Source organism: Oncorhynchus clarkii, chromosome 9 (assembly GCF_045791955.1).
Source record: "Oncorhynchus clarkii lewisi isolate Uvic-CL-2024 chromosome 9, UVic_Ocla_1.0, whole genome shotgun sequence".
Taxonomy (NCBI): Eukaryota; Metazoa; Chordata; class Actinopteri; order Salmoniformes; family Salmonidae; genus Oncorhynchus; species Oncorhynchus clarkii.
The window spans coordinates 72792531-72813274 of NC_092155.1; the positions used below are offsets into that span (position 1 = coordinate 72792531).

Genomic DNA, 20744 nt, shown 5'->3' on the forward strand with positions numbered 1-20744 from the left:
ACATTTCCCTAAGCAACCAGACAGAGGAGTGTACCTGACATTTCCCTAAGCAACCAGACAGAGAATTCTACCTGACATTTCCCTAAGCAACCAGACAGAGGAGCCTACCTGACATTCAAATATAAGGTGATGTAGAATGAGGAAAGACCAACTCATTTATGAGCAGAATTGCAATTTCCTCACATTTGCATTTGAAAGAGCAATCTGTGAAAGCCATTGAGTATGTGCTCTATAGATTCAGATTATAAAAATATGCATTATTGAAGGAAATAAACACAACAACAATATGCTGTATTGAAGGTAATAGAATAGCAATATGCTGTATTGAAGACAATAGAATAGAAATAGGCTGTATTGAAGGCAAAAGAATAGAAATAGGCTGTATTGAAGGCCATAGAATAGAAATATGCTGTATTGAAGGCCATAGAATAGAAATATGCTGTATTGAAGGCCATAGAATAGAAATATGCTGTATTGATGGCCATAGAATAGAAATATGCTGTATTGATGGCAATAGAATAACAATAGTCCACAATTCTGCGTAGCATTAATCTACATCAGAAAATGCCTGCCCTCTTGTGGGAATAAGAACACAATGCAGAGCATGGAAATTATGAACAAGTAGCGATGGGGGAACAAATCGATAGTTACATATTGTGATATTATTTGGATGATGTTATATTATTTGACTCCTAGTACCGACTTGTTCTCCATCTTCCTTTAAAATAGTGAGCCAATAATGTTTTCAGCACTTTTATTTCCCCGACTGATCAAAACTCTTTCTCTTGTGTGCTCTGCAGCAGACATATAGTGAGCAATAAGTTTGGAACATCAAATCGCAATACACATTGCATCGTGAGAATCGCAATTACATATCGTATCGGCACCTGAGTATCGTGAAGTGGACAATATCGTATCGTGATGTCTCTGGCAATTCCCAGCCTTAGGAACAAGGTCTACAAAATGATTGTTTCTGCTTTGAAATATATGAGTCTATGTATTTGTTCTCATGCTGATTTGTTTCTGTTTGGAAAAATAACCCTGTCCCTTACGAAGTACTAACTATGTAACATAAAATACAAGCCAAGAGAAGACCTCAGGCTAGCTAGTTTACTATTTATTACACCTTAGTCATAATAACATAATAATAACGAATGTTTATTTTCCCGGCTTCATGAATGTTACTTGTAACACCACAAGATGAAGGATGCGTGTTCAGAGAAGGTTGACTCTCTGTCGCCATAGTATTCCTATTGGTAAGTGTCTATGCACCTGTTAAACCCGTCCGCCAATCACACGTCCATGTAAATGTGTCCAAGATGGCGACCTCCATCGTTCTGTATTATACGTTCTCGCCAATTGCAACAAAATAACATTATTGTCACATGTCAAAACGTTGTTGTTGGTCGCAGAAAATACAACACGGTTTAGTATATTGAATCGGAAACGTTAAAATCGTCTCCAATGCTTTGTACATTTGTAGAACTGCGCGCGGTGATGGTCTGAGGGGATTTCCAAGCATGGCCACCGATAACAGAATTCATTTCTGGAGGAAAAACGCAAAGGTTCCAGGGAGGTAGGTTTCAGTTCTCCCTCTCGTCAATGATAACAATCTCGTGATTATTAAGATTAGAATGGTGTATTCTGATAAGGAGTTAATAACTCTGTATTTTAGTGGGCATAACGTCGTTGATTTTGAGTCATTACAGTGCCATTAAAGGTTAATAAAACATATGCTTAATAGCCCTGTTTGATGGATAGTTTATAAAGCCTTTGACAATAAAGAAGTGGTGGTCTTTGTTGCACTAGAGCACTTATTAGAGCTCATATGAGGCCACAATCATGCCTTTGTCTTGGCTAACATATGTTGTTACCTAACGTTACATATACAACCTATGTCAGGTGGTCTGTAACGGGGGAATGTTGACATGTAGCATATGCAGCAGACTGAGAAAAAATCATTTCAGAAACGTCCCCAATAGAGTATTTAACTAATAGATTGGCATATGAGCCTTTGTTGTGGAACCCCTTTACCGGTGGGAAAATCAACACAATGTGTCTATCTAATTATGGCCCATGATGAGGTATCACAATGTATCTCTTCAGAAACGATCATAAGGGGAAGTTGATTACAACATTGTAGCTATTAGAGTTGACAGTCATTTCTGGTCAAGAGTGAAGATCTTGATTTATTCATTTTAAAAACTCTTGAACCTAGTTTAAATATTTCAGCAGAACGTTTTTTGAAAAAAATCAAACGTTTTCATCTTGTTCCTGTGAACAATTAGCAAATAACGTTATTCTATCCCAATAGGCTACATTTGAGTTGTTATGCACAGTTTTATGATTGAATATGATCCATTATTTTAGATACATAATGTTGAATGGAAAGTACAAATTATTCTCGTTACAGGTTTATCCTCCCGGTTTGGTGCTTTTCTTTAATACTCTCGAGCCCTTCTAAGTCACTAATTGAGTCAGTCTCATGGGGGATGGGAGAACACAGATGTCAGTGACATTGGAAATGCATGACCAGGGCCCATATTCACAAAGTGCTGATCCAGGATCAGTTTAGCCTTTTAGATCACAATAAATACAATTATATGGACAGGGGTGACCTGATACTGAATCAGCATACCTACTCTAAAAATGCTTTGTGAATTACAGGCCTCAAATCAGCCCAGGCAGTTGAATGGCTGTTTTCCTGCCAGGCTGCCCGGGTCTTTTGAGGCTCCAGGTCAAGGGTAGGGTGTGGTGGGTACCAAGGTAATGTGAGGAGTCTCTACAGAGTGGGTGTTGCCTTTGGTGAGGAAACAACACTGTTCCCAATCCTGACAGAACAAGTTACGTAAATAAGCCATTATGAGATACCATCCAGACATGATAGGGCATTACCATTGTGCATTTTACACAAATATACAGTCTGTAAATAAATACATTATATTAAAAGGTTACTAGGTAAAGTGTAGATTCTACAAATATCCCCGAAAGACACAGCTGATGAGTCATTTTACTACAACATGAGCTATTATTGTGTCAAAGACCCAGTGACTTGACTAATTCAGTTATCTACACAACGTAGCCTAGATAACATTTGGCTATTTCCCCCTCGACGGAGCTTGGTTCACGTCAGAACACAAAGGGAGACAGGCACACAGGCGCCTTTGGACTGTGTTGCAGGTCACAGCTCTTGTAGCCTCATCAGATGAGTGCTCAACATGCTAGCATCCGCTGAACAGGATACTCTCTCCATGGGGTGGCAGTAAGTCTGTCACTCGCACTGGCAAGCTGTTCACAGAATCTCTTAAAGCTACAGTATATACTACTGTAACAAACATTATCCAAAACCAAAACAGAATTTAGATTAATATTTTAGGAGCGAGCTAAGAAGTCCTCAGTATACCCATTATGGTTGCTCTGGGGGTGGTCTATGCTTTTCAACCTGTAAAATTCATAATGAGCTGAATATAATTTTTTGTATTATTATTATTTTTTTTAAACATTTTATTTAACTTTTATTTAACTGGGCATGTCAGTTAAAAACAAATTATTATGTTACAATGACGGCCTTATGACCAACAGTGTCAATGAATCATGAAAAGAGGCCTCAATGGGCCCACGTTTTCCCCAGTGAAGTACAGCTAGGCTACTGCTCTTTCCCCTCTACAGTATACAGCCAGTTTATGGAGCACAGCATCCTCCCCTTGACCCCAGAATACACCGCACGTAAGTGCTCTGCATAGCTGATCTGCATGGAACCCACGGGGATTTATACTATATGTCATTCAGCAGATGTTCTTTTATTTAACTCTTTATGTTTTTCATTGATTCAACATAGATTTCCGCATGCTTAGTTTAGATTGTTGACGTTCGTGTCTTGTCTGTATTGCCAAGCCTTTGAATATGTGTGGATGGTAATTGTTTAGTTTAGACTGTTGACGTTTGTGTCTTGTCTGTATTGCCAAGCCTTTGAATATGTGTGGATGGTAATTGTTTAGTTTAGACTGTTGACGTTCGTGTCTTGTCTGTATTGCCAAGTCTTTAAATATGTGTGGATGGTAATTGTTTAGTTTAGACTGTTGACGTTCGTGTCTTGTCTGTATTGCCAAGCCTTTGAATATGTGTGGATGGTAATTGTTTAGTTTAGACTGTTGACGTTCGTGTCTTGTCTGTATTGCCAAGCCTTTGAATATGTGTGGATGGTAATTGTTTAGTTTAGATTGTTGACGTTCGTGTCTTGTCTGTATTGCCAAGCCTTTGAATATGTGTGGATGGTAATTGTTTAGTTTAGACTGTTGACATTCGTGTCTTGTCTGTATTGCCAAGCCTTTGAATATGTGTGGATGGTAATTGTTTAGTTTAGACTGTTGACGTTCGTGTCTTGTCTGTATTGCCAAGCCTTTGAATATGTGTGGATGGTAATTGTTTAGTTTAGACTGTTGACGTTCGTGTCTTGTCTCGTGTGTGGATGGTAATTGTTTAGTTTGATTGTTCCACGTTATTACATTTATCTTTTTTTTTACACTATTCCTTTTTATACCTTTTTGTTCAGCGGTTCCTTTTTATATTATATATAGTGAGAATACAAAACATTATGAACACCTGCTCTTTCCATGACGTAGACTGACCAGGGGAATCCAGGTGAAATATATGATCCCGTATTGATGTCACTTGTTAAATCCACTTAAGTGTAGATGAAGGGGAGGAGACAGGTTAAAGAATTATTTTTTTAAAGCCTTGAGATGGATTGGGTATGTGTACCATTCAGAGGATGAATGGGCAAGACAAAATATTTAAGTGCCTTTAAACGGGGTATGGTGGTAGATGCCAGGCGCACCGGTTTGTGTCAAGAACTGCAACGCTGCTGGGTTTTTCACGCTCAACAGTTTCCCGTGTTTATCAACAATGGTCTACCACCCAAAGGACATCCAGCCAACTTGACACAACTGTGGGAAGCATTGGAGTCAACATGGGCCCAGCATCCCTGTGGAACGCTTACAACACCTTGTAGAGTCCATTCCCCGACAAATTGAGGCTGCTCTGAGGGCAAAAGGGGGCGCAACTCAATATTAGGAAGGTGTTCTTAATGTTTTGTACACTCAGTGTATATTGTCAATGTATCATTGTGTGTTTACCATGAGACAGCTGTAGCTGCTCAATGGTTTCTTCTTTATACCAGTGGCACGTTGATTAAACTTTTTCATTTTCTCTCTGCAGGTTTCCTAAAGACACTCCAAAGGCAAATAATCTCAAGTCCAAAAAGGCGTCTAGTTTCCACGAGTTTGCCCGCAGCACAAACGATGCCTGGGACATCGACGATGAGGAGGATGAGGACTTCTTAGCTCCCATCCATCCCTCATCTCTCCCGCCCACCGTGCCCTCCACACACCAGGTACCTCCTCTTCCTCCACAACAACCCATTAACACCACCATTGAGCCAGACACAGGGCCAGGGCCTGCAGACCGGCTGGCTCCCCCAACAGCAGAGGTCCGCCTTCAGCATGAGGAGGCCAATGGCAGAGTGGTGGTGAAGTCCAGCAGTGAGGCCCAGCTCAAAACCAATACAGGTAATGAACAGGACACTAAAGTCAGGGGTGGGTTTTAGGGAACATGTGTTATCCCATTTAAGATATTGCTCATTATCAACTCAATACTGCCTTGATATGGTCAGTAATCTGCTCTTTGTGACTTGTCACTCTGCAGTCCCATGATCCTCCACTCTCTTCCTCCACAGTGCGTTCCACTCTGCAGAAGCAACAGTCTCTCCCAGTCCGCCCCATCATCCCGTTAGTCGCCAGAATCTCTGACCAAAATTCATCGGGGGCCCCAATCATGACAGTGCGAGACAAGAGTCGATTGGACAAATTCAAATACCTTCTGTCCTGTCCTAACACCGACCTCGGTGAGACTCAACACCCTATACATTGAACAAAAATATAAACACAACATGGAAAGTGTTGGTCCCATGTTTCATAAACTGAAATAAAAGATCCTACAAATGTTTCATACACACAAAAAGCTTATTTCTGTCAAATGTTTTGCACAAATGTATTTACATCCCTGTTAGTGAGCATTTCTCCTTTGTCAAGATAATCCATCCACCTGACAGGTGTGGCATATCAAGAAAACTGATTAAACAGCATGATCATTACACAGGTGCACCTTGTGCAGGGGACAACAAAAGACCACTCTAAAATGTGCAGTTTTGTCACACAACACAATGCCAAAAATGTTTTAAGCTTTGAGGGAGCGTGCAACTGGCATACTGACTGCAGGAATGTCCACCTGTTACCAGATAATATAATATTAATATCTCTACTATAAACCGCCTCCAACATCATTTTTAAAGATTTGGTAGTATGTTCAGCCCGCCTCACAACCACAGACCACATGTATGGCGTTGTATGGGCGAGCGGTTTGCTGATGTCAATGTTGTGAACAGAGTGCCCCGTGGTGGTGGGGTTATGGTATGGGCAGGAATAAGCTACAGACAACGAACACAATTGCATTTTATTGTTGGCAATTTGAATGCATAGAGACACCGTGACGAGATGCTGAGGTCCATTGTTGTGCCATTCATCCTCCACCATCACCTCGTGTTTCAGCATGATAATGCACGGCCCAATGTCTCAAGAATCTGTACACAATTCCTAGAAGCTGAAAATGTCCCAGTTCTTCCATGGCCTGCACACTCACCAGACATGTCACCCATTGAGCATGTTTGGGATGCTCTGGATCAACGTGGACGACAGCATGTTCCGGTTCCCACTAATATTCAGCAACTTCACACAGCCATTGAAGAGGAGTGGAACAGCATTCCACAGCCCACAATCAACTGTCGGATCAACTCTATGCGAAGGAGAAGTGTCACACTACATGAGGCAGATAGTGGTCACACCAGATACTGGCTGGTTTTCTGATCCACACCCCTACCTTTTTTTAAGGTATCTGTAACCAACAGATGCAAATCTGTATTCCCAGTCATGTGAAATTCGTAGATTAGGACCTAATGAATTTATTTCAATTCACATCTTTCCTTATATGAACTGTAACTCGGTAAAATCTTTGAAATTTGTTGCATGTTGCGTTTAGATTTTTGTTCAGTGTAGATTGAGGAAGCTAATAGAAGGCCAGTGTTCTATTTACAATGTTTGTATTCTCATTCTACTATTTACAATGTACCGTTTATATTCTCATTCTACTATTTACAATGTACCGTTTGTATTCTCATTCTACTATTTACAATGTACCGTTTGTATTCTCATTCTACTATTTACAATGTACCGTATGTATTCTCATTCTATTATTTACAATGTACAGTATGTATTCTCATTCTATTATTTACAATGTAAAGTATGTATTCTCATTCTATTATTTACAATGTAAAGTATGTATTCTCATTCTATTATTTACAATGTAAAGTATGTATTCTCATTCTATTATTTACAATGTAAAGTATGTATTCTCATTCTATCTCCTGGGCCTTGTGATCCACAGAGGAGCTCCGGAAGCACAGCTGGTCAGGCATTCCACGAGAAGTGAGGCCCATCACATGGAGGCTCCTCTCTGTAAGTACCATGATGACCTTTGACCTACTCTCTGTAAGTACCATGATGACCTTTGGCTAAGCTGGCAATAACACACAAAGGAGTATGACGATATGTTGGGGTGGGTTTCACATCCTATCTTTTTAAAATGTTTTTATTTTATTATTACTTGTTCAACAAAATGTCTTTCTCTGAGCAATTGTAGCAGTGTGAAATAATATCACTTCCCAAATAATCACTGCATGTATGTGACAACTGCACACACATTGCTCTTGGTATTTGTTGCGATATGTTCAAAATTCTCTTATTACACTTCCTGTTCCGGTACTGTTAATATCGTCAAGAGTATTTCCTCTTGATTAATAAACAACATGTTTTCTTCTCGTCATTTCTATCATGGTAGGGTTACCTCCCAGTCAACATGGAGCGCAGAGACCTGGTGCTGAAGAGGAAGAGAGATGAGTACTTTGGTTTCATTGAACAGTATTACCACTCCAGGACAGACGAGACTTACAAAGACACATATAGACAGGTAATAGATGAATCAACAAATCCTAATATATCAATGTTTACCAGTGTTTAAGTAGCATATGCCTACTGTAGTGAGTCAGTGTTTAAGTAGTTCATACCTACTGTAGTAAGTCAGTGTTTAAGTAGATCATACCTACTGTAGTGAGTCAGTGTTTAAGTAGATCATACCTACTGTAGTGAGTCCGTGTTTAAGTAGATCACACCTACTGTAGTGAGTCAGTGTTTAAGTAGATCATACCTACTGTAGTGAGTCAGTGTTTAAGTAGATCATACCTACTGTAGTGAGTCAGTGTTTAAGTAGATCATACCTACTGTAGTGAGTCAGTGTTTAAGGTGATCATACCTACTGTAGTGAGTCCGTGTTTAAGTAGATCATACCTACTGTAGTGAGTCAGTGTTTAAGTAGTTCATACCTACTGTAGTGAGTCAGTGTTTAAGTAGAACATGCTTTGTTTCCACAGATCCACATTGATATTCCGAGGACAAACCCACTAATTCCACTTTTCCAGCAGCCTGCGGTGCAAGAGGTGAGCTTCTCTCTCTCAGCTCTTCATACTATTGGCCTGGCATGGATAGGCAACAATTCATTTTTTATATTTTTTTACATAGATGGGTTTTTTAATACACTGGTTCCAAAAGGGTTCTTCAGCTGTCCCCATAGGAAAACCCTTTTTGGTTTCAGATAGTTTAGTTTAGTTTATTAATTTGACCATTTAAAAAAAAACAAGCACACATTACAACTCAAAAGCCATACATGCACATGAATAAAATCATAGAGGATAACACACAATAAAGTCTGGGACTTATTTCCATTGTGGTCCTCTTGAGACAAGATGACTAGGCAAGATGGAACACAGTATGGCAGTGAAATAATAAAACAAAAACAGAGAAGAAGAACATCTATTTCATCAAAAACAGAGAAGAAGAAGAACATCTATCTCATCAAAAACAGAGAAGAAGAAGAACATCTATCTCATCAAAAACAGAGAAGAAGAACATCTATCTCATCAAAAACAGAGAAGAAGAACATCTATCTCATCAAAAACAGAGAAGAAGAACATCTATCTCATCAAAAACAGAGAAGAAGAACATCTATCTCATCAAAAACAGAGAAGAAGAACATCTATCTCATCATTCCAGTTACATCATAGGGGTTATTCATATGGGCACAGAAGACATCAAACATATTTTAACTTTATTTATAAAGCTGCCCAGAGAGGACATTGTTTTATGGACAGAGGCAACTCATTCCATTCTGAGGCTCCAGTACACAAGAAAGTACCTTTCCCAGCATTACACCTGAACTGGTGCTGTGATTGTGTGCATCCCTAACACGAGGATAGTAATCACTTAGATATCTGGGCGCAGGACCATAAATACTCCTGTAAACCAAACCTAGTCTAATCTGGGACACCCTAGCCTCAACAGGCAGCCAGTTTAGTTCCTGAAAGCAGCTCCTGCCTCAGCTCCTGAGTACGTGGACTCACCTTCAATACTACCCTGATCAGCTTATTCTGGGCTATCTGGAGCTTCCCCTTCATAAGTTTAGATAAGCCCCCAAACCAGGAAGTACTAGCATAGTCAAAATGGCATTGAATGAGGGCAGTAGCTAGCACTTTCATGGAGTCCTTATCTAGCAGCTTGGACTTTCTAGCCAAAAACTCCTGGCATTAACCTTCCCTAGCACCTTATTGGCCATGCTCACACCTCCCAAGCTTCCATCAAGGATACATCCATCAAGGATACATCCCACTCTGATTTCAGACGACCTACACAATTTAGGTCTGGATCCAAAAATAATTGCAGAGATAGCTTATTATCTCCAAGCCATTTGCTTATGTTAGTAAGCTCTGTGCTAAGTATGCTCTCCAACATAGTTTTACTTTTGTGAGACACCAGAAGTGTGGAGTCATTTGCATAAAGAAAAATACGGCATGAACAAACATCTTTCATATCATTAATGTACAACAAAAACAGCAGAGGCCCAAGCACGCTCCCCGGGGGAACGCCACAACTCATTGGTTTTTGCCTGAGACATTAACCTCTACTACTTGCTCCCTTCCCGATAAATAGGACTTTACCCAGCCTAGAGGGATACTGCTTAACCCCAGTGCCTCCAGTTTGGAGATTAGGAGACAGTGGTTAACTGTATCAAAGGCCTTCTGTAGGTCAAGCAGTACCATTCCACACAGATTTCCCTCTTCAATCTCTTTCCTGATGAAGTCAGTCAAGTAAAGTAGACATGAATCAGTGGAGTAGGTTTTTCTAAAACCCGACTGAAAATCATACATTAGACCCTGTTTGTTAACATATTCATACATTTGCTCATGTACAACTCTCTCCAGGATCTTTGATGTTACACAGAGGATAGACACAGGCCTATAATTCCCAGGGTCAGACTTTATCCCCTTCTTATACAGAGGTATAACTTTAGCTTGTTTCATGTCCCTGGGAAAGGTGCCTTGTTCAAGAGAGAGATTAATGATATGCGTAATACAAGGGCCAATTTGCTCAGCAGAATCTATTAGAAACCTTGCAGGAATATTATCCAGGCCTGTGGCTTTGGAGCATGTAAGCTCTGCCAGCATACTGACTATTTTGGCTGTTGCTTCCTTTGCAAAAGAGAAAGAGTTTGAACCCCTCACTCTTCATAATACTTATTGACTTGGTTGCTTCCATACAAACCAGAACTGGTGGGCAGCTTGCTAACCAGCTTGCTGGAAACAGAAGTAAACAAAGAGTTGAATTCATTGTCAACCTCTGCTTTTTCATATACCATCTCCTCCTTGATATTCAGTCCAATACTGTTTAGTTTGTTTTTGGTAGTACTACTACAGCCTAATTCCTTAAATGATTTCCAAAGATTTTTAGGGTCATTTTTGTTCTCAATTATTTTCTCAGCAAACAAAGTAACCCCTCTTAGCTTCATCCATCCTGCTCTGTGCTTCATTTCTGTGACGTTTATATAGGACAAAATCATGCTGCTCTTGAGAGTTCTTACATTTTTTAACGGCCTTATTCCTTGCATGGATAGATTCTAGAATCTCATGATTAAACCAAGTTCTAGAACTCTGCTTTACCCTGGCCTGTCTAATGGGAGCCATCACATTCACCACATCAAGGAATCTACATTTAAAAGACTTTCCAGGCACTGTCTACCCCTACACTATCTAGAACAGGTGACCAGTCAATTTTACCCACTTCCTCCCTAAACATTTCAACACAGTATTTTTTGAGTCCTCTATTCTAACGGTGTTGTGACACTTAAATCTATCTTTAAAAATCCTCCTTGTGCAAAATGTAATATAATAATCACTTGATTCCATAGACTATTACTCCACTCTGCGATATTTTAGATTATCAGACACCAATATTAAGTCAATCGTACTTTGCGCTGTTTTACATATCCTGGTGGGATCTTTTATCATTTGGGTCAGAGCAAGTGATCTACAAAAGTGCATAAATACATTGTGGGTTGGGCTATTCTTTGTGCAGACGTCAGTATTGAAATCCCCAAATTATTTCCTTCACCAGGGAATCATTACAGTTTGACAACACAATTATAAGACCTTCATAGAATGCATTCTGCTTGGGTGGCCTATAACACACACCCCAAACAAAATCGGCTTGGTTTTGGGATGGCAGATATCCAGCCAGACAATCTCCGGATCAGCGCTTAAATCTGATCTGACGTTAAAAGCAATATCGGATCTTACAAACGCACATATCCCCCCACCATTCCAATTCCGATCCTTCCTGACAACAGAGTAATTACCCATCTCAATTTCTAAGTCACAAACAGATGAGTCCAACCATGTCTCAGTAAAACATAAGACACCCACCTCTGATTTGCAAACCAACAGGCGTATCTCATCGATCTTCGGTAGTAGACTTCTGACGTTTAAGTGCACAAAATCTAAGCCTTTCTTCCCAAAGGCCTCATTGAATTCCCGATCCACTTGTAACTCGCCTCCCACTGCGCTACCATCTTCCCACTGCACTGCCTCCGGTGGCGCCTCTGTTGCCATGGAGCACCCTCCCCAGGTGCTACTCCATCGTCCTCACCACCGTCTCCCCCCGTCACTCGCCTCTGGTGGTCTCCGCTCCACTGTGGACCCCCCCCCCCCCCCCCCCCTCCTCCGATGCACTCTCCACCCTCAGTAAGTCCTCTGGTCCCACTCCACCTTCAATGCTCACGCACCCCGCGGGTACAGCACACCGCCGGTACAGCACCACGCCGGTACAGCACACCGACAGCAACGGTAAGCTTCATTGACCCCATGTCCAAAGCTAGAATTCGCTGCATTTTAGATGAATTCACTGCGCGCCTTCCAAACACACCAAAGCTTTGCTGTTACTCTTCATTCAACGTTCACAAGAGGAGCCTGGGTGCAGTTTGATGGGGTTCGTGATAAAGTGAGGTACGGGGCATTGATGGATATCCCCCGAAATAGGTAGAACTATTTTGGGTTCCATGTAGAACCCCCCGTGGAATGGGTTCCACACGGAACCCCTTTCTTCAAAGGGTTCTCTTATGGGGACAGCTGAAGAACCATTTTTAGGTTCTAGATAACACCTCTATTTCTAAGAGTGTATACGTGTAATATCTCGTTGGATTGTATCCATGCCTGTCTGTGCCTTGTGTTCATCAGGTGTTTGAGAGGATCCTCTTCATCTGGGCTATCCGCCATCCAGCCAGCGGCTACGTCCAGGGAATCAATGACTTGGTCACTCCATTCTTTGTGGTATTCCTTTCCGAATTTGTTGGTAGGTTGGCTGATGTGAACCAGACGAGGCTTTTCCATATGAAATGAAAATGGCCACTGAATCCTCTGACAGGGTGTCCAATAATCGTGTCTTATATTTCATTTCCGAAGGATTAATATACAGCTAACTTCCAAAATAAAGGAAACACTTGAGTAAATGAGAGATACAAAATATATTGAAAGTAGGTGCTTCCACACAGGTGTGGTTCCTGAGTTAATGAAGTATTTAGGGCCATGTATAAAATGCCCAGATGCCCTTTATTTTGGCTACCATGGCTAGAAGAAGAGATATCAGTGACTTTGAAAGAGAGGCCTCAAAGGAACCTAGAGGGTTTAAAGGGTATGTATATCTCTCAAATGTGTCGTTCTGCCCCTGAACAAGGCAGTTAACCCACTGTTCCTAGGCCGTCATTGAAAATAAGAATTTGTTCTTAACTGACTTGCCTAGTTAAATAAAGGTTAAAATAAAATAAAATAGTCACCAGATCTCAACCCAATTGAACACTTATGGGAGATTCTGGAGCGGTGTCTGAGACAGTGTTTTCCACCACCATCAACAAAACTCCAAATGATGGAATTTCTCACAGAGAATGGTGTTGTATCGCTCCAATAGAGTTCCAGACACTTGTAGAATCTATGCCATGGTGCATTGAAGCTGTTTTGGTGGCTCGTGGTGGCCCAACAACCCTATTAAAACACTTTGTTGGTGTTTCCTTTATTTTGGCAGTTACATGCATTCTCTCCCCCCCCCCCCCCCCCACTGCGTAGTTATTTTTCAGCATTGCAAACCGGCACCTCTGCTTCCATGAGTGTGTTGGATGTAGGGGTGGTTGACTGTGATATTTGGGGTTTGTTTCTACAGAGGAGGATGTGGAGAATTTTGACGTAGCGTCCTTGCCTCTTGACACCCAGAGGAACATTGAGGCAGACAGCTTCTGGTGCATGACCAAGCTGCTGGACGGAATACAGGTTGGTATCTAGAATGTTATTCAGTTATTTTCTCCATCTGTGCCAATGGTATTTATTCCGAACCTCTGTCTCCAGCAGCCCCCCCCCCCCCCCCCCACAATCACAAATAAAATCCTCCTCGTGATGTGTTGTTGGTATTATTGTTGTTGTATCTGTACAGGACAACTACACTTTTGCTCAGCCAGGGATACAGAACAAAGTTAAAGCTTTGGAAGAATTGGTCAGCAGAATCGATGGTGAGATATGGTCTCCTCGTGTTGTTTACAGTGTCTGAGGCCAGTGTGTATTATTTCAGATGACCTCAGGGTCAGTTTTCATCTCTCTGTGGGGCTGTGTCCTTTTCTCTCTCACAGAGGACATACACAACTACTTTAAGAGGTATGAGGTGGAGTACCTGCAGTTTGCTTTTCGTTGGATGAACAACCTGCTGATGAGAGAGCTGCCTCTACGCTGCACCATACGCCTCTGGGACACCTATCAGGTGACACACACACACACACACACACACACACACACACACACACACACACATATAGATATTTGCATTCAACGTTTGCATGTAGATCTGAATGTTTGTGGGATTTACATAGATGATGTGTACGTGTTCATCACATGCTGACCTGTCGTTTATCCCTGCAGGCTGAACAAGAGGGCTTCTCCCACTTCCACCTCTACGTCTGTGCTGCTTTCCTGATCGAGTGGCGCAAAGAGATCCTCTCCATGGTCGATTTTCAGGTACCATTAATTCTGTCGACTGTTGGACTGTTTTGTACAGTACTCGAGCAGGTTCTGTTGATCAAGGTATTTGAAAACATATGACCTTTTTTTCTATGGCCTGACAGACCCTCCAGTGAAAAGCTCTCATTAAAAAAATGTATCTGCATATTTCAGTGTTCATGACACTTTGCAGATGGTGACTGTGACTGAGGCCCATCCGGGATTATTGACACACATCCCATCCAGTTCCAAAAATGGTGCTTATGTCATAAAATGTGTCTCTGCCTTTCCAGGGTCTTCTCATGTTACTCCAGAACCTTCCTACAATCCACTGGGGGAACGAGGAAGTGGGCCTTCTCCTGGCTGAAGCATACAGACTCAAGTATATGTTCGCTGACGCGCCCAATCACTACAAGAGATAGGCCTCTATGCCACTGGTTCTTCAACTCTTTTTTTTAACTGTGGCACACCTTGATAGGATAAAACATTGTGCTGCACACCTGCAATTTCCCTATTCATGTAGTGGTAATGGCATGCATCTTACATGATCCATACTGCAAATCATCTATTTTCTGTGACAAATGTTTTTTATAGGTTAAATGGAGTTAATTTGATCGTTCCTTAATCTGAATGTGTGTCTACCCCTTAAAGAGTGTCCTGTTAATCCGAGTTAGATTTTTTTTTTATAGGTCCGGTTATATATATATATATATATATATATATATATATATATATATAGTCTGTTACAAATATATATATATATATATATATTTTTTTTTTTTTTTCTTTACGGTTTGGGCTACATATGAACAGTTTTCTGCATTGTTAAAGGTGCAACCACGGACACAAAGCCACGCTCTGTTTGTTTCTACGGCAACGGCTGTGGTACAGCTAAACCTAATCAGACTTGGTTATGCTAATTGTTCTCACAAGCGAATTAAAGGGATATAAATGTACTTTCTCGTGATGCGCACCCCTCAAATGATACAAAATGTAACAACAGCCTGAGCGCACTGGACTTGAAACAGCCACACAGATGGAACCATGTGCCATTCGATGTATTATCTGAACGGCGCTGGTGCTCCCAAGTCCAAATTCCACAGTTCACATTCGTTAGTGTTTCCCCCCCCCCAAAAAAAATAATAATTACGATTTGGAAAAGTTTCACTGCACAGCTGAAAGTTCCTCAAGGCACAACAGTGTGCTGCGTCACACAGGTTGAAAACCACTGCTATATGCACTGGTGAACAGATTGTAAAACAGGACATATGTAGGTATGTAGAGATATGTAGGTATGTAGAGATATGTAGAGATATGTAGAGATATGTAGAGATATGTAGGTATGTAGAGATATGTAGAGATATGTAGAGATATGTAGAGATATGTAGATATGTAGAGATATGTAGAGATATGTAGAGATATGTAGAGATATGTAGAGATATGTAGAGATATGTAGAGATGCTGATATGTAGGTTTTTATTCCTCTGACATGACTGACGGACATACTGTAAAATACCTTGCACATGCGTATAGATTATTCCCTTAAAAACCTTGGCCTGAACTACCATTTGTACAATATTTTTCTTGCCGTCTTTCTCTGTTAATAATTGCATTGGCAAGTTTCATTCCACCGACTCTGCAGTGTATTATCTTAGAGCCAGTGGCTTGAACGTCTCAGTAGTAGTCTGTTACAGTTCACGCCGTAGGCATCGAGTAGGGTCCTGGCATACAGCTGTGAGTTCTGCTGTTGGAACTCTATACTGTACTGTATAAATGACTGGTATTTTAATCTGGAAGGGATAAGTACTTGGCTAATCGGTTAATGGCTAGTTCAAATTAATTCATACTGGCATTAAATCAGTATTGTTTGTCTCAAAAGTTTTAACCGAACTCTGAATGGATGACAATGACAGTTTGATCATCCTTTAAGTTTCAGAGAGAATATACTTGAGTTATTTTGTTTATCGTTTGTTTATGACAAGAGTTCTGTGGTAAAGCTAGCCCACATATATTTGACCACTTTGTCCCCACTTGTTCCCTTCGTGGGAATATTGAGTCCAGCAAAAGGCCAGTCTGAATATCTTGTGAAGAAATGGTCCAATGTAGTACAACGTGATACGGGAGGAGTCACGGCTGCTACCTATAGCCGCTCTGTACACCAGGAAAAGGTACTTTATTTCAGGGCTTATCTATAGGGGTGCCTTATTGAATCCCAAGGCCTCAATGTGAATCGGATGAGAATAGCAACCTTTAATTGTTGATGTATTGTTGTAAAGTTTGGACTAGATATAAAGTATTAGTTGAACTAGAAATAGCTGGATTTTATCATCTGATTATTTGCTATTTTGTTTAGTAATCGTCAGACTTCAATTTTCTTTCTAGATTATATGAAACTGTGGCACGTATGAAAGTTGATCAATTGGATCAAAAATGAATTTGTCATTTGCAACTGAATGAGACTTGTCTACCCTTCAAATCGTGTAAACCTGAAGGGGATCTGACACTTTATCAAATCTATTTCCTCTTCCTGAAGAAATGTACAAACCAGTGCAATCTAAATCAACAATCTGCCACACAATATAACGACAATCCAGGAAGCTCTTCAGATAGGAGAGAAAATGACTGTTGTACTTCCCTGTTTGTGGTTTGCAACAGCATCTACTCTTATTTAGTAATGGTTAACTTAAACAGTTGTCTGTAAACTTTATAGAAGTGAAAATTGTGTATATTAAGAAGTCAAATGTTCAGATTTGTTATATAGTAATTGACTGTGTTTTGCCTTGACTCTGAGGGTTGCTAAATGCTGATGGGGATTTTCAGAGGAAACTTTTAGTAACCCTCCCTACACAGTTACTTGATCTATTGAAAACGGTGTCCTGTGATATCAACACAGCTGTATTTCAAGCCTTTGTTATAAGAATGTGTAATGCTCTCTTTCTTTTACTGTCTAACATGGAAAACTGAAATGTTGTCATTTGACCTTTTGTTTTGTGTCAGTTGATATTGGGGTTATGTAGTAGCCTACCAGTTGATATTGGGGTTATGTAGTAGCCTACCAGTTGATATTGGGGTTATGTAGTAGCCTACCAGTTGATATTGGGGTTATGTCGTAGCCTACCAGTTGATATTGGGGTTATGTAGTAGCCTACCAGTTGATATTGGGGTTATGTAGTAGCCTACCAGTTGATATTGGGGTTATGTAGTAGCCTACCAGTTGATATTGGAGTTATGTAGTAGCCTACCAGTTGATATTGGGGTTATGTCGTAGCCTACCAGTTGATATTGGGGTTATGCAGTAGCCTACCAGTTGATATTGGGGTTATGTAGTAGCCTACCAGTTGATATTGGGGTTATGTAGTAGCCTACCAGTTGATATTGGAGTTATGTAGTAGCCTACCAGTTGATATTGGGGTTATGTAGTAGCCTACCAGTTGATATTGGGGTTATGTAGTAGCCTACCAGTTGATATTGGGGTTATGTCGTAGGCTACCTGCCTTGACCTCACTTAGCTGATGTAAATCAGGAATAGTAATTACATTTCCAACTATCATACCCATTTCTCTGCTATGGTAGGAAAGATGTGACAGTCATTCTTGTATTCATGGTTGCTTGTTTCGTCACAATATGGGTTTGAACGTTTGTTTTGAACTGACTGAGCATTCTACTCGATGCATTTTAGATCAAGGGCAGATGGAGAACGTTCATAAGAATGGTATGACGCGACCGAGTGATGGAGGTGCAACCAATGAATTGATTGGCATTTAGGTTCAGTTTCAACAATATGGCTCAAATTAGTTTTGTCAGGTTTTTTTTGTGACCCTATGACAACCTAACATAATAAAACTGAAGTGCGTTTTTTCGTGCATCAGTTTTTCTGGCACAATCTGAAGATCCTGGTTAGTTTTTCAATAATCAGTGCTAGAACAGTGCACTTGGTGGTATTGGATGTGTAATCATGATAATGGGAAAACTGAAAGTGCCATAACTTCTGTACCAGTATAATTCTCATATTGGTTTTTAAGATCACCATGTAGTTCAATTAGGATTTTTCTGCAATTAAATCATCTAATTGTCATTCTTCTTTAGATTTCTGCTTGTTCCAGGTACATATTTTACCATGTCTTCTGAAGTCAGTGTTTTTGTAGGAAAAATGCAGACTTGTGTTCTTAGTTGGCATTTTCACATTTTATAATGATTTGTTGGAGTATTTAAGTAGTTGCCTTTCAGCCTTAAACTGTGCTCTGTCCTCATTTGTTTATTTGCTCCAAAAAAAATCTGACTTTGTGTAATTTTAATTTAATTCATTCTACGATTGTATTATTCACTCCATGTCGCACTGTTTTATGGTCACGCAAAGGTTCACTGCATTTTGATTTTAAAAACAGGAGATATAGGACAATGAAACCTGAAGTCATTGTCTAAATTCAAATTTCCAATCATTCATTTGTCTTTTTCTAATCTTCAATAACCAAACTATTCGGCCAATAATGTTTTCTTTCAGTCCCATGCTTCTGTAGTCATTACTGGTTTTAGCCTTAAAATGAGGAAATATTACAGTATTCTGCTGTATATTAACTTTTTGTTTATATTAAACGATTGTTACCCTTTGTTTTGACTGAGCCATGTTGTTATGTGTTGTGCATTGGGGGGGGGGGGGGGGGCTCAGATTTATACTCCTCTCTGGCTAAATCAAATATTTATATATTTTACATTCCACTTAATTCTCTAATCATAAACTTTGGGGTTCATCCAATGATATATATACAGTATATACACACACTAGATAACTGATAGGGGTTGCTGTTTTGAAGCCAACGCGCCTCCATTTTAGTACTCCTCCACTGGTGTAACAAATATTTTGCAAGGTATAGATTGGTTGGTTGTTTAGCAACCAACCCGATGTGCGCGCAACCATGGGGCAAAACAGACTGGTTTGGCTTTGATTTTTGACAACATGTAAACTATATTTCATCTCCATGTTTATTGAAAACATAAATAAATTGGTACAATGAGCACTTGTTGTCTCTCAAATACATTGTTACAGTTGTTGGTTAGCTAGCCATATTAGCATCAGTCAAAACACCTCAAAACAGGACATGGTATCAAGAACAAGATAAAACTAGCTGAAACAAGTCACTTATGATTCCCCCACATGGCAGTTTCTTGTCATTGTTGATAGCTATCTGGCCATCTAGAATTACAACAACTTGCGGACTTCTGCCAGAAGTCAAGAGACCTGGCAGTGTGGTGCCAGGACAAGACAGCAACCTCTCCCTCAACGTGATCAAGACAAAGGAGATGATTGTGAACTAGAGAAAAGGAGGACCGAGCACGCCCCCATTCTCATCGACAGGGCTGTAGTGGAGCAGGTTGAGAGCTTCAAGTTCGTTGGTGTCCACATCACCAACAAACTATCATCGTCCAAACACACCAAGACAGTCGTGAAGAGGGCACGACAATACCTATTCTCCCTAAAAACACTGAAAAGATTTGGCATGGGTCCTCAGAAAGTTCTACAGCTGCACCATCAAGAGCATCACTGGTTGCATCACAGCCTAGTATGGCAACTGCCCAGCCTCCAACCACTACAGAGGGTAGTGTGTACAGTCCAGTACATCACTGGGGCCAAGCTCTTACCATCCAGGACCTATTTATTTTTTACCTTTATTTAACTAGGCAAGTCAGATAAGAACAAATTCTTATTTTCAATGACGACCTAAGAACAGTGGGTTAACTGCCTTGTTCAGGGGCAGAACAACAGATTTTTTTTACCTTGTCAGCTCAGGGATTCAATCTTGCAACCTTTTAGTTACTAGTCCAACGCTCTAACCACTAGGCTACCTACCACTATATACTGAGTGGTGTCAAAGGAAGGCCCTAAAAAATGCCAAAGACTCCAGCCACCCAAGTCATAGACTGTTCTCTCCGGAGCTCCAAGCCTCGGACCAAAAGGCTCCTAAACAGTTTCTTCCCTCAAGCCCCCCCCCCCCCACACACACACACACACACACACATTTTTACCCTGCTGCTGCTCGCTGTTTATTATCTATGTATAGTCACTTTACCCCTACCTATATGTACATTATATCATTGGGTTGTTCTCTAACATTACCAACTTTCCTGAACCCGTTAGTGTTCTTGAATGACTCATTGGTGGAAACGGAAGTACCAGAATGCTAGGTTTTGTAGTCTTATCTAAACTCAAAGTACACAA

At 40.5% G+C, this 20744-nt stretch overlaps 1 protein-coding gene across 1 annotated transcript; it reads left to right on the plus strand.

Annotated features, from left to right (window-relative positions):
* Positions 1 to 1393: 1393 nt before the first annotated feature.
* LOC139417395 (TBC1 domain family member 22B-like) lies at positions 1394 to 15670 on the plus strand. The gene is made up of 12 exons (XM_071166665.1): positions 1394 to 1576; positions 5218 to 5567; positions 5735 to 5902; positions 7498 to 7568; positions 7951 to 8079; positions 8540 to 8605; positions 12731 to 12845; positions 13707 to 13813; positions 13974 to 14049; positions 14167 to 14294; positions 14453 to 14548; positions 14824 to 15670. Exons 1-12 carry the CDS (start codon positions 1521 to 1523, stop codon positions 14950 to 14952), a joined length of 1491 nt encoding a protein of 496 aa, XP_071022766.1. The 5' UTR covers positions 1394 to 1520; the 3' UTR covers positions 14953 to 15670.
* Positions 15671 to 20744: the final 5074 nt, after the last annotated feature.

Excerpts from the sequence above, each read along its gene's own strand:
- LOC139417395 (XM_071166665.1), top strand. The coding sequence starts at position 1,521 with ATGGCCACCGATAACAGAATTCATTTCTGGAGGAAAAACGCAAAGGTT. Across the intron at positions 1,577-5,217 it reads AACGCAAAGGTTCCAGGGAG|GTTTCCTAAAGACACTCCAA; the intron begins GTAGGTTTCAGT and ends TTCTCTCTGCAG. Across the intron at positions 14,050-14,166 it reads ATTGGTCAGCAGAATCGATG|AGGACATACACAACTACTTT; the intron begins GTGAGATATGGT and ends TCTCTCTCACAG.